We start from the raw sequence: 13,335 nt of genomic DNA on the forward strand, positions 1-13,335 counted from the left end.
TGGCTACATTTTTAGTAGTGCAAAACCAAAGAGGCAAACTTCAGACGCCAAACATAAAAGCATGAATACATGAAAAACAAGTATCTCTATAATAGTAACTAGGATCAGAAATTTAGTGAGGTCCATTTAGCAAAAATGTGACCTACACTAAAATGTGAATAAAATAACTGTCAAATATTAGAATTACACCAACTGTGAGTTTCTCCTTTAGCTTTTTTAACAAAATCATTGCTCCTTTTTACCCATCCATAACTGTTATGCACCTTTTCCTTTCATTTGTTCCTCCATCATCCCTCCATTCTTCCATGAACTGCTATTTCTGTTCCATAAACTGATTTGACTCCTACCCTGTTTAAACTTTTTTAATGAATAATGTATCTATTTATTATAAGTTAATTTTCAGCTGAAAATACATATTAAAACCTACACGAAATCAAGTGATAGTTTCAAAGTTGTAGTATGTTTTATGCAGGTAACAAAATACAGCTTTAATTCCTCATCTAATCACTAATATAGCCGACTATGGAACCTGTAGCCTAAATTGAGCAGCCAGTGGAACCAGACTAAAGCATGCTGATTTAGCTAGCTATTAATGTTGTGAGTGCTCCAAATAACAAAATGGATGAATTAATATGTAAATTAGCTCATAAAGTCTTACTCTTACCATAGCAATGTTATATGTGAACCTGTAGCATATGTGCTGCATACTTTACCATCTTAAGAAGCCAAAGTTACTCTGGTACTCTGGCAAACTTACTGAAGCAATTGCGGATAGCAATGGTTGTTAAACAGTAATTCGAGGGTTTAGAAAATAACGTCAGATTTTGATTGGCCAGAAAACAGTTACAGCGTTCACAGAAAACAAATCAAATTCCATCATTCCAAAAATGTGGCATAATAAATATTCTGGCCCCATTTGGTTGGGTGGCCTGTGATACTGTGGCTACGCCCCCGAGCAGACAGTATTATCATAATAGCGCTGTTTGAAGGAATGAAGGAAGGTGAAAAATCCCTTCTCAACTACTGAGGACGTCATAGCTAGTTACAGCCATGTTTGCAGGACCAGGGAAAAATGTTCTTTACTTTTAAAGTCAATTAATGTACAGAGATTCTGTTCCAAGCACTTCTGATCAATTTCTATTGGTCCATTCATCATCAAATTTACACAAGATGTAAAAGGCAACTGCCGTATTCAAATGAGGCAGAAAAATAAAAATGGAAAAAATAGAGATACTTTTATTTTTTCCTCTGCTGTTTGGGCTTCAGGTATGATCTGTGGCTGGGTGACTTTGGGTACACAACGGGCTGCGTTTTTCCTGGGAGGAATGAGAGAGAGGAACAGTCTCTTACTCGTCTCTAAGCAACACAGCAGCAGCCTATTGTACAGCAGCATCCTATCATACTGTCCTCGAAGTGCTTTACTGCAATCCTGCAGTGCAAGGACTTTGAAAAGGTCTGAGGCAAAGCGTCAATGAAAGGCAACAGGAGACAGAGCGGAAACACTGGGTATTTGTTTCAGCTTAATGGGGAGACACAGTAATAAGTAAACGTAAAATCTGACACAAAAGGGAGGCACAGTGACAGTGCAACAGAGCATACGTGTTAATTTCAACAATTTTGCTTCCTCGCCTTGATTATTATCCTGAAAGATTTACCTGCCTAGTTTAATTGATTCCGATTGAGCAGGTGTTCTGAATCAGTTGTAGAATTTCTTGCCAACATCAGGGATGACAGTCTCACAGGGCAGATGTGATCTCTTAATGAGAACGTCTTAGAACCACAATGAGCAAATTTGGGGTAAATGTGGGCGGGAACTCATATCAAAGGTGTCAGATGGACAGCCTGTCGTTCGCCCATGGATGTAACATAGGTTAGCACAGCTGAAAAGTGCCCCCCAGAAAACTCCTATAAAACATGTAAATGTGTGTTGCAGTAAAAAATAAACATTTCTTGCAAGGGAAGAACAGCTCTGTTAAACTGGACTATACCTTAGATATCGAATACCTGAGTTACTGTCTTCAAACGAAGTATTTAAAGTGGTTTCATTAGTGCATTGAGCACAACTGGGCTCTGGAAACGTTCATCTTTAGGAATTGATGTCAGTTAATGATAGTGTTTCACTAGCTAGCTTGTTTCACAAGTGAAAAAAGAAAGAAAGGAAGGAAGGAAAGAATGGGGCTGGTGTATCGAGCACTCTTGTGCTCCTGAAGTATTCATGTTTAGGAATAAATGTTAGCTATCAATAATGTTTCACTAGCTAGCATGTTTTACTAGTGAAAGAAAAAAGATACAAACAAAAGAAAGCAAGAAGGCAAGAAAGAAAGAAAGAAAGAAAGAAAAAAGGAAAGTAAGAAAAGAATGAGTTTGGTGTATGAAGCACTTCTGTTCCTGTTTAGGAATGAATTAAGATTAAGATTAAGATTAAGTGACCCTTATTAGTCCCACAGGGAAATCTCACCTCTGCAATTTAACCATCCGTGCAGTGAAACACCACATACACACTAGTGAACCCACACAAGGGGGCGATGAGCACACTTGCCCAGAGCAGGGCAGCCCTATCCGCAGCGCCCGGGGAGCAGTTGGGGGTTAGGTGCCTTGCTCAAGGGCACTTCAGTCACACGCTTTCGGCTCAGGGGATCAAATCGGCGACCTTCCGGTCACAAGGCTGGTTCCCTAACCTACAGCCCACGACTGCCCCCACTGTTAGCTATGTTAGCTATCTACATATATCTATGTTAGCTATCTAAACAATGTTAGCTATGAACAGCGTTTCACTAGCTAGCTTGTTTTGCTAGTGAAAGAAAGAAAGAAAGAAAGAAAGAAAGAAAGAAAGAAAGAATAAGTTTGGAGTATTGAACACACCTGTGCTCCTGACGCATTCATATTTAGAAATAAATGTTAGCTATCACTAGTATTTTACTAGCCAGCTTGTTTTGCAAGTGAAAGAAAGAAAGAAAGAAAGAAAAAGAAAAATGGGTGTAGTGCATCAAACACAACTGTGCTCCTCAAGCATTCATGTTTAGGAACATGAGTAAAAGAAAGGAAGACAGAAAGAAAGAAAGATAGAATGGTTTTGATGTAATGAACACACCTGTGCTCCTGAACCTTTCATGTTTAGGAATAAATGTTAGCTATCGATAGCATTCCACCAGCTAGCATGTTTAGTTTGGGACTGGATGTTCAAACAGCTGAATTTGGGGGCAGGTTTTAGAGGGCGTGGCCTTGTTAGCAGCAGATTTCACTGCACTCCAACGATAAACACTTAAGCTTCCCCCAGATGTGTATTCCATTACAAGATCACATCTGGCCGTGTAAAACTACAGCGATGACTGAGATCATAAAGTTGCCTATTTCTTTAAAAAGATGAATATTCCCATACTATCAAAACAATGACACTTTTTATCCGTGCACTCTGCTACATGGCTGCAATCTCTATTCATTATTTTGTGCACAGCAGTGGATGTGCATTTGTGTGAAGAGGCAATGCACTGCAAACCCTCAGAGACACACACTCAGAGCACTCTCTACAGGGGGTGAGATACAGTGAGAGGAAAGAGCACATGGCCCTACGTCACACACCTGCCAGAACGTCAGAGTGTATGAAGACAGTAGGAAGTCTTGCTGCAGGCTGTTTGTGAGGTGTAATTAGGCGAACAGTAACACCAACAGCACATGTAGCCTTTCAGCCAATGGAGCCCCAGCTGTGACATCACACAGACTAAAGGGAGCATAATTACCCCATACCAGGAGAGAGGAGCCCTTTAATGCAGCTGATCACAACAAAGAGGAAAAACAGGGAGAGAGAGAACAAGAGAGAGACAGAGAAAAAAAGAAAAAGAAAGAAGCAATGAAGGAATGGAAAGAGAAAGAAAGAAAGAAAGAAAGAAAGAAAGGAATGGAAAAAGAAACAAAGGAAGACAGAAGATAAGAAAGAGAAAAAGAAAGAAAGAAAAGTAAAGAAAGGTAGAAAGGAAGGAAGAACGAAAGATAATAAGAAGGAAAAAAGAAAAAAGGAATGGAAAGACAAACAAAAAAGACAGAAAGAAAGAAAGAAAAGGAATGAAGGAATGGAATGGAAAGAAAGAAAGAAAGAAAGAAAGAAAAAAAGATAAAATAGAAAGAAAGAAAGAAGGACGAAGGAAGGAAAAGGAAGGAAAGAAGAAAGAAAAATGACAAAGAAAGAAAGAAAGGAATGAAGGAAAGGAAAGAGAAACAAAGGAAGACAGAATAAAAGAAAGAGAAAAAGAAAGAAAAAAAAGTAAAGAAAGGCAGAAAAGAAGGAAGAAGGAAATATAATAAGAAGGAAAAGAAAGAAAAAAGCAATGGAAAGAAAAAGAAAGACAAAGAAAAAAGACAAAAAAAGAAAGGAAGGAAGGAAGGAAGGAAAGAAGCAAAGAAAAAGAAAAAAGAGAAAGAAATAAAGAAAAAGAAAGAAAATGAATGAAAGAATGGACAGAAAGAAAGTAAGAGAGAAAGGAAAGAAGAAAAAAGATAAGGTAGAAAGAAAGAAAGAGAAAAGAATGAAGGAATGGAAAGGAAAAGAAAGACAGAAAGAAAGAAAGAAATAAAGAAAGAAAGGAATGAAGAAAGTAAAAAAGAAAGAAAGAGAATGTAAAAAAGAAGAAAGAAAGAAGAAGAATGAAGGAACAAGCAGAAAAAGGCAGGGAGACACAGACAGGCGTTTGACTCAGCGAATCGATATGGACGCAGTCATCTCGGCCGAGTCAACATGTTCTCCAGCATCAGCATCGTCACATTAGTGATGGTTACAGCCGCAGGAACTGAGCCACTGCACTTATTACAGCCAGCTCTGAGCCGTCTGAGCAGACGGGGGGGGGGGTGCAATTTCCTCCAGCCCACTGTCTTTCAGCACACTCGGCTCTCTGCACACGGCCGAACCGGCAGGTGTCTGCATTAGACCTAATTCAGATGACGTCTTTCACTTACTGGATCGGCACACTGCCACTGAAAATGTTATTTTCTGAATCTCCATTTTTATCCGGGCCGACGTCATCGAAGCAAAGGGCCGTCGTAACCTAGCCAACGTCAGCAGGGTTGAGCCAGCCTTTGGGTTCGAGTGCAAGGAGGCAATTAAATTGATGTTCTTTACACGTGCCTGAAACACTTGAGTCTGCCAGAGCAAAGTCACGGTGGTAGAGTCACCATGTGTGACCTAAGCATTTGATCAACAGTGACTAAGGAGGTAACGAGCTGGGTAACCTTTATTATATTATTGCCAGAGAGGCTGGTGGGTTTCGCCTTTCAATATGGTCAAGAATCACTCACTTTGACAGTAAACGGCCTTCTCAGCCTTCACTGAAGACCTAATGACTTCTCAAAACTAAAAGATACTAAACAATGAGTGCATTTACATGCACTCAATGGTCTGATAACTGCAGAAATCAGATTTTGTCAGTAATCCAATCAACATGATTACATGCACTTGAGTAATCAGATAATGGGAAAACTCTGGGTCGACACGAGTCAGGCAGTAATCAGATTTCTGCTTTGCATCCGGCCAATAAACTCACAGAAGAAGACGTGACGAAAACGTAGCGTAACACTCAAACTTCACACCTCAGCTTTTTTTTTTAAAACATTGCGCCACTTTACCTGAAAATATGAACATACATCATCTAGAATTTTAAATCCTTCATTTCTTCAAGCACATGTTTGGTTTCAGTGTCGCTCCACAAGTGTTTTGCTGCCGTCTCGCAGCAACGCTGGCTTATTTCCGGTACTGCAGTCTGTTTTCACAGTAAGAGTTCACACGCACTGAGAAATCTGATTACTGAGCTAAAATCCAGCTCTCCTCATCAGATTTCTTAATCAGACCTTACTCCGATCTAAGAAATCGAAGTGTGCTGTTTACATAACCATGTGAGTAATCAGATAACTGCAGAAATCAATTATGATTGGATTGGATTATTAAGTGCATGTAAATGCACTCACTGTCTGTAATTTTAGTTCATTTCATGTAATAGAATCATCATGCTTGTTCTCATACTTTACAAGTATTGCAATAATATTCTCATTTAATTGTTTTGATTTGCTTGGAAACAAAAGGTTACAATCTTGAAACAGCCAACCAAAAAAGGTCAAAACATAATTTTTCTCTCCCTCATGGTATCTAGGTAGATACAGCCAAGCGAGCTTTTCTGTGGGTTAGGCCTTCAGGAGCCGAACCAAAAGATTAACACCAAAGGGGACCTAAATATGCATTTTCTTTCTAAGTAGGTTAATCTTACTCTTGTGGCCACATAATATATATGATGTACAAAGTATGTCCTGTGAATAACTGTCAGATGCCTAATAAATGGCCGAAGTATTTTCTCAACATTTTTCTCTTTTGATGTAAACTGGACAATCTTAATCTTGGTAAACCTTCCATAAGCAGTGTCTTCCCCAATCTGAAGGCTGTTGTGGGTTATCCCACCTACATATGTTTAACAAAACCACACTGCAATGATCTTCTCTCTGTTCAAGTTGGACAAACTTTCCAAGAGAAAGCTAACAAAAGCTAAACTAGCAAGCATAACTGAGCTAGCAAATCTGCAACATGACCTATATACGTAATGCCTGTTTCACTCAATTGTAGCCTGTTGTGTTTAGATCTGTTTCAGTCATGTAGCAGACTGAAAGCCGTGGACTGATGGCTGTCAATCATGTGTTCTAATTGGAATATTAGGCCACGCCCAAATAACTTACAGATAGCTCTGATAAGTAATTTTTGAGCCATGTTTTATGATAAATTTCTTGTTTTTTTTCATTCCAACTTTACTGGATGTTTAATATAACACTCAGTATCCTGCAAACATTCTTAATATTTTACACTGGGACTTTAACTACCAACATAATTAGGAAGTGTCAGTGAAATCAACTTATGACATTTTGATTTCCAAAGGATGAGACCAATTTTGATAAATAAATATCACTCTAGACTGGCGACCTGTCCAGGGTGTATCCTGCCTTCTGCCCAATGACAGCTGGGATAGGCTCCAGCACCCCACCGCGACCCAGAAGGATAAGCGGTTTAGATGATGGATGGATGGAAAACATCACTCTAGGCCTTCTGGAAGTCCTAGATATGGGGTTCTGTCTAAAACAGTAGTCCAACAGTTGTCTTTTGTTAGAAATGCAAAACAGTGTCAGCACTATGGAAGGGCTTTTTACTGAAAGAGGCAATGCAACACTGCAACATATAAAGAAAAATATATTTTATTGTCTGTTACAAGCTTCGAATAAAACGTGGAAAGTCTTTTACCAGCTTTCAATGTCCGTGTTTAATCAAGAACTGCCAAAAAATGTTCACCAGTGCTAGCTTAGCGCTAACATACTAGAAATCCTATTTGAAATCCCACAAGGCACTAGAAAAAATAGCTTTAACATATAGGTGTCTGTCATTTTTTGACCAAGTTTTGACACTGAGGGCCCAAATTGAAGGACAGCTGCTTGATGTGAAGACGCAAGTGATTGTCAAAATGGTGCTACTGTATACGAAAATGTACATTGAACTCTGGATGGAGCGTCTGAGGCTGAGCTTACAAGCAGGGTCACCTACCGTTGATGGGTGTCAGTTTCCAGTTGCGGCGCACTATGGGGTCACTGCGGAGGGAAAAGTTGAGCCGGCCGCCATGCTGTGGGCCATCACTGTCCCGAGACGCCAGCACCAAGGCCTGGTCCTCCCACCGTGGAGTGCACAGGTACTTCCATGAGTAATCGCCCACTAGAACTGGACTGTTATCATTCACATCCAAAATATGCACAGTGACCAGTGCGGAAGCAGAGAGAGATGAGTTGCCTGGAAGATGGAGAAGAAAATAGTCGGATATAAACTCACTGGCCACTTTATCAGCAACTCTTATCTTGTGCTTCCACTCGTTGGCCCGTATATAAGGTCTGCCCACTCGATAGGTTCACTATACAGGGGTACAAATGCATTGTAGCCCATATGTTGCCACGTACACATGATCTGCTGCCCTCTACCCCATTCATCACAGGTTATCACAGGACCAGATGTTATTTGGTTGGGGGATCATTCTCAGCACAACTGTGACAGTGATATGGTAGTGTCTAAGAGCTGCTGTGTGATCCAAGAGCAGCTCTGTGGTCAGAAACTGACCACTGATGAAGGGCTAAAGAAGTGCATTCACAAGAACTTTTTTAGTATCACATATCTTGCCATTGATTTCAATGAAAGTGATGCTTTGATGGACAATATGCACTAAATGTAATACAGTGTGTGAAAGATTAGTTTAAATTTTGATGGAGGATACCATGCATCAGCCAACAGGAGACGGTTTTGGGCCAGGGCTTTAGACAGGCATAACAAAATGGAAGAGAAACTAATCACTGCTGTCAGCTCAGGTTCCGAGCTAAACAATTCAGTCTGCAACTGGTCCCATCCACATCTTTTTTGCTTCATTTTGTAAAGAGAACAGCAACTGTCAGTGGTTTTTGCTTACAAGCTTTCAAGTTTGAATGAGTTTCCCACTTATATTGATCTCCGCCCACAAACACTCCCACAGCAAACCAGCAATGCGTATCAAAGCTGGTTTTTGACAGATATCAAAATACCTTGTGAACATGGCCTACCACAAACTGTGCATCACCAGATGAACCACGCTTTGCTTGAACCTTGCTACATAATACTGAAAAAATCGTGCCATGGAAGATATATGAATATGCTGTCTGCGGCTGTATATGCTGTCTTCAAAGATGACGCCCAGTAATAGTGTCATATTACCCTTACTATTAATTATCATTGGAATGGAAAACCTCAGCAAACTGTTCAAGACTGAAACTCTATTATCATAATACTATGAAATATTTGTACAGGTTTAATGAGCCATAATATCATGAGTATGTTGATTAAAATATTTCCAGATAACAATTATGAAGAAATATTAGGATATTAGCAGCAGAGCATTTTCATTTTAAAGTGTAAATCTACTGGACTACATCAGTATGAGAATTTGGTACTGTGGGCAAATTTATTGTACTATGTACACAACATATATATATATATATATATATATATATATATAGAAATATATATATATATATATATGAGAAAAGTAGTCTGACGATGTGATAAATATATTGTGCTTCATCATTATGAGGGAAACAAAATGTCTAACATGTTCATTTTTTAGCTACTTTGGTAGTTAACTTGCTATTTTGGTAGGTTAACTAATTAAGCTATTAGTCAGCTAGAAGGCCAACTAACACCAGCTACATAAGGAAGGTAAGTTAGCTAACTTTCATATTTCATTTTTACTTTTAGTTAGTTTGATAGTTAGTTATCTCTTTTGTAGAGAAGACAATTTAGCCAGCTCGGAGGCCAAGCTGATTAACTAGCGAACATTAGCAGTTGCTAGCTAAGTAACTGCTTCTAACTCAAAAAAGGGCTGTACTAGGCTATAGACTAGTTGCTACGTTAGTTATTAGCTAAATTAGTTAGTCAGTTGGCCGTATTACGACCCTGTCAGCTTAGCTTTTGCTACTACAATTTCATACTAAATAGTTTAAAAACTCTAAATGCTTATTTAACTAGGCTTCATAGCCAAGCTACATGCCCTATAGTTTATTGCTGAGCTAAGGGACATGAGTAAAACATACATTTTGATTGGTTATCCCACAACCATCAGCTGCTCATCAGCTGTGATATGATAATGTTCCTCCTATGTTCATGATGGTACGTTAGCTTCAAGCTAGCGGGGTTAGCTCAGCGCTACATCAGATTTTGATGTTAGCTCTAGTTTAAATACAGCCATTTTAAGCTCCTAACAGGCGTGCAAGTGACATTCTTTACTTGGCATGTCTCAGTTTTTAAGTAACTCTTTCTTTAAAGGCTAAACTTGAACTCTGTTTTTTTGTTATTGTAGCATTAGCCTGTTAGCTAGTTAGCTTTCTGTTGACTTGCTCAGCCTACTGTAGTGAGGGCAGAATTTAGCCAGTTATAAAGAAAATATAAAGTGTAAACCAGTAAAAGCAAGTCTGTTAACAGCAACCAGCGATATTCAACTGGCAATTTGTCAGCTGGTTGCATTTTTTTGCACAGGTTTCAACACCAAAAACTGGGTTTTTTCAAACAGTTATTATGAAGTAACATTCTGCTGAAGCTCTGTGCTTTTTGTGCTTGCAATATTGTTTTTGCTTGCCATACTTTCATCTTCAATCTTGCACGTTGTCCCAGGATGCCTGAGATTTAATGGGACAAAATGATGACTTATAAACAATGTACATATTTTTTGACTTCACTGAAAAACAGTAACAAATGAAATCTCCGTTCCCTAAGCAGAAATCCCTGCTAAAAAAAAAAAAAAAAAAACAGCACAGGCCAGCATGCATTCCATGCTGGTTTATGCTGGTCTTGTGCTGGTTTAGCTGGTCAACCGACATGACTATGACATACCAGCATCCGAAACACAACATGCTGGTTTTGCTGTTGATAAGCTGTGCTGGTCTATACTGCTATTTCTAACAGGCATTTCAGCCATAATCTCAAAACACAGTGATCACATGAAAAATAAGGTGAAAAATGACAGCATATCTTCCATGACGTTATTGTCTTTGTAGTAGTGGCTTACAGCTTTGAGCAGTGACCCAAAATATTGTGATAATAAACAGTTAAATCAGGAATGCTGTATGGATTTAGTGTTCCATACCATTAGTCTACATGACAAAGCCAGTTTAAAGTGTCCCTCTCTCAGCTCAAGCCCGTTCTCCCCTCCACTGAGTGGCTTTAAAGCAGGCATTAACCTCTGGCCATGGGTTGGCCACAGTCTGCATTAACAGCTGTGTGGACTAGGCTGAGCACTCCAGCATGTGATGCTGGCCTCCAGCTGACCAGGATAGAAAGCGTGGCATTAGAGACAATGACCTAAAAGCAGATTTCCAATCTATCTAAATTTATACACAGACAGCAAACTCAATAAAGCTTTACAGCCACCACTTAGCTTCTCCTGCCTGTCAGGATGATTCTGTTTCTCTATCTGTATCTCTCTTATAAAACATGTTAAGAGCTTAACCCCACAGAGGAACAGAGTACAAGAATAATTTTATCTTATGGTTTTTGTGATTAATTTCTCCATTTACAGTACTGTGCAAAACTCAGAGACCACCCCTCATTTATTTGGTTTCAAGTCAAAATAGACATTAAGTACTAATGATTTACTTTAATGTCAGACATAAAAAACGGAAAACTTCCATTCTTTTCAGGAGACTCGCGTTTCAGTTCTGCAGGTATATTTTTCCACACCTCCAAAGTTCAGTCTTAGAAGCTGGTTGCATTTTCTGCTTCTCCCAATCCGAGTAATCCTAGTCACATCATCCCAAAAACATTGCTCCACATCTCAGATGTTCAGTCACAGTGTTCTAGTGCAGATTTTCTTCTTTTCCTTTCAGACCCATAACGCTAAGTCGTCTTCTCACAGTGGAAGGATGGACAGAAACACCTGTGGATTTTTTCAGATCTGAAGCAGCTTGATTTTCTCCGCCTACCAGGTCTTCCAGGTGGCTGTTAGGAGTCCCATTTTCTTTGTAGACTTTAATCATTTTTTGAACTCCAGTTTTTTAAACTCTGCTTATTGTCCTTTGACACTGTCCTTCCTTATGAAAGTGGATTATCTTATATCTAATCTCCTCAGAAACTTCTCCTGACAAATAAACAACTTGTACTTAATTGTTGTTTTGACTGGAAATTGAATAAATGAATAGTGGTCTGACTTTTGCATGATACTGCATTGTCCCGGACCGAAATAATCAACCCCTGAATGTCTTCCATATGCCTGTGTGAGGAAGCAGTGCATGCTGGAATTACTGGTAATTGCAGACTGTGATTGTGGTATTCTGATGGTGATGGTATTCTGTGTACACAGCCATGCACATGTATGCACGCACACACACACGCGCACACACTGCTGCTTCCTCTCTCCACCTAAAGCACTTTAGCAGGGTGACTCATGTATTTCTTGTTCCACTCTCTGAGATTTCTGTCAGTATGTGAGGATGTGGTCCTGAATACAAAATGAGCGCTCGCATTGACTTTCTCTATCAGTGCCGTCACAGTCCCTGCAAGCTGAAATGTCAAGAGTCTGAGCTGCGCTCAGGAAGCCTGCATCATACAGACATGTGAGGGCTGTCGGTTCTGTGTCTGTGTGCTCTCATTCATACACACACACATCAAACCGTCTCTTATTTCTAAACAAAGCTACAGTTCAGTGGAATAACTGAGTCCGATAAATTAGTCTGATAAAGATACGAGTACATACATTTACATATGAATTGGGATGTTTTATCTTTTTGTTTGCTATGTATGTTGCTGTCGGATCAAAACCTTCATTTTGTACATCATTTAAAAATGCCAGCTGCCCTTTACGTTATGTGAAAATTACATGATAAATGGACAAATAAAAAAACTTGGACATTCAAGGTTTACAGTACTGTGTCAAAGTCAGAGACCACCCTTTAATCTTTTTGAATGTCCAGTCAAAACATATACTGGGTATAAGATATTCATTTTTCAGCATCAGGAGAAAAGCGGAAAACATTTATTTAGCGGAAAATTACACAGAACTCTCAACAACTAAATATCATATACTTTTTTTCAGTATTTAGTGTGTCCAGTCTTTGCCTGTATACCTTTTGTTAATTTAGTTTCTGTAGGGATATTTTTCCACACCTCCAAAGTTCAGTCTTAGAAGTTGGTTGTATTTTTCTCCTTCTTACAATCCAAATAATCCCAAATGCAAATTTTGCCTCCTCAGTCCATAAAACCCGACTCAGCATAATAAACATTCTCCTTGCTTATACAAGATGATTATCTTACATTTAATCTCAGAAAAATCACCTGAAAAATAAATAACTTGTACCTAATGGCTGTTTTGACAATTAAATAAATGACGTGTGGAGTCTTACTTGTGCACAGTACTGTAAATTTACAAATAAATAGATATATTTTATCTATATTTTACCTTGAAATATAGAATATTTTGTTGCTGTCAGATCATAAATTTTTATTTTGCTGCTGTCAGGACACAAATTTTTGGGACAAATAGACCAATGGATATGGTCCAGTTTACTTAAAATGAAATATCATTACAGTAACTTACATGAACTTAACTTACATTAAAACATCCAAAAACACAATCCAAGTAATCTCAATTGCAAATTTTGCCTCATCAGTCCATAAAACCCGACTCAACATATCAGACTTGCTCTTTCTTTATGCAGATGGATTATTTTACATCTAATCTCCTCAGAAATATCACCTGAAAAATAAATAACTTGTACCTAATGGCTGTTTTGACATTTAAAAAATGATGTGTGGTG

General features: G+C 38.8%; 1 protein-coding gene across 1 annotated transcript in view; it reads right to left on the reverse strand.

Moving 5' to 3' along the window:
• The window catches only part of cdh16 (cadherin 16, KSP-cadherin), a 74,720-nt gene that overhangs the window by 9,505 nt on the left and 51,880 nt on the right, over positions 1–13,335 (reverse strand). The window contains exon 14 of the mRNA XM_036584019.1: positions 7,562–7,801. Within this exon, the coding sequence (XP_036439912.1) occupies positions 7,562–7,801 (240 nt within the window). The remainder of the gene's footprint in view (positions 1–7,561; positions 7,802–13,335) is intronic.

This window comes from Colossoma macropomum, unplaced genomic scaffold (genome assembly GCF_904425465.1).
Source record: "Colossoma macropomum unplaced genomic scaffold, Colossoma_macropomum, whole genome shotgun sequence".
Classification (NCBI taxonomy): domain Eukaryota; kingdom Metazoa; phylum Chordata; class Actinopteri; order Characiformes; family Serrasalmidae; genus Colossoma; species Colossoma macropomum.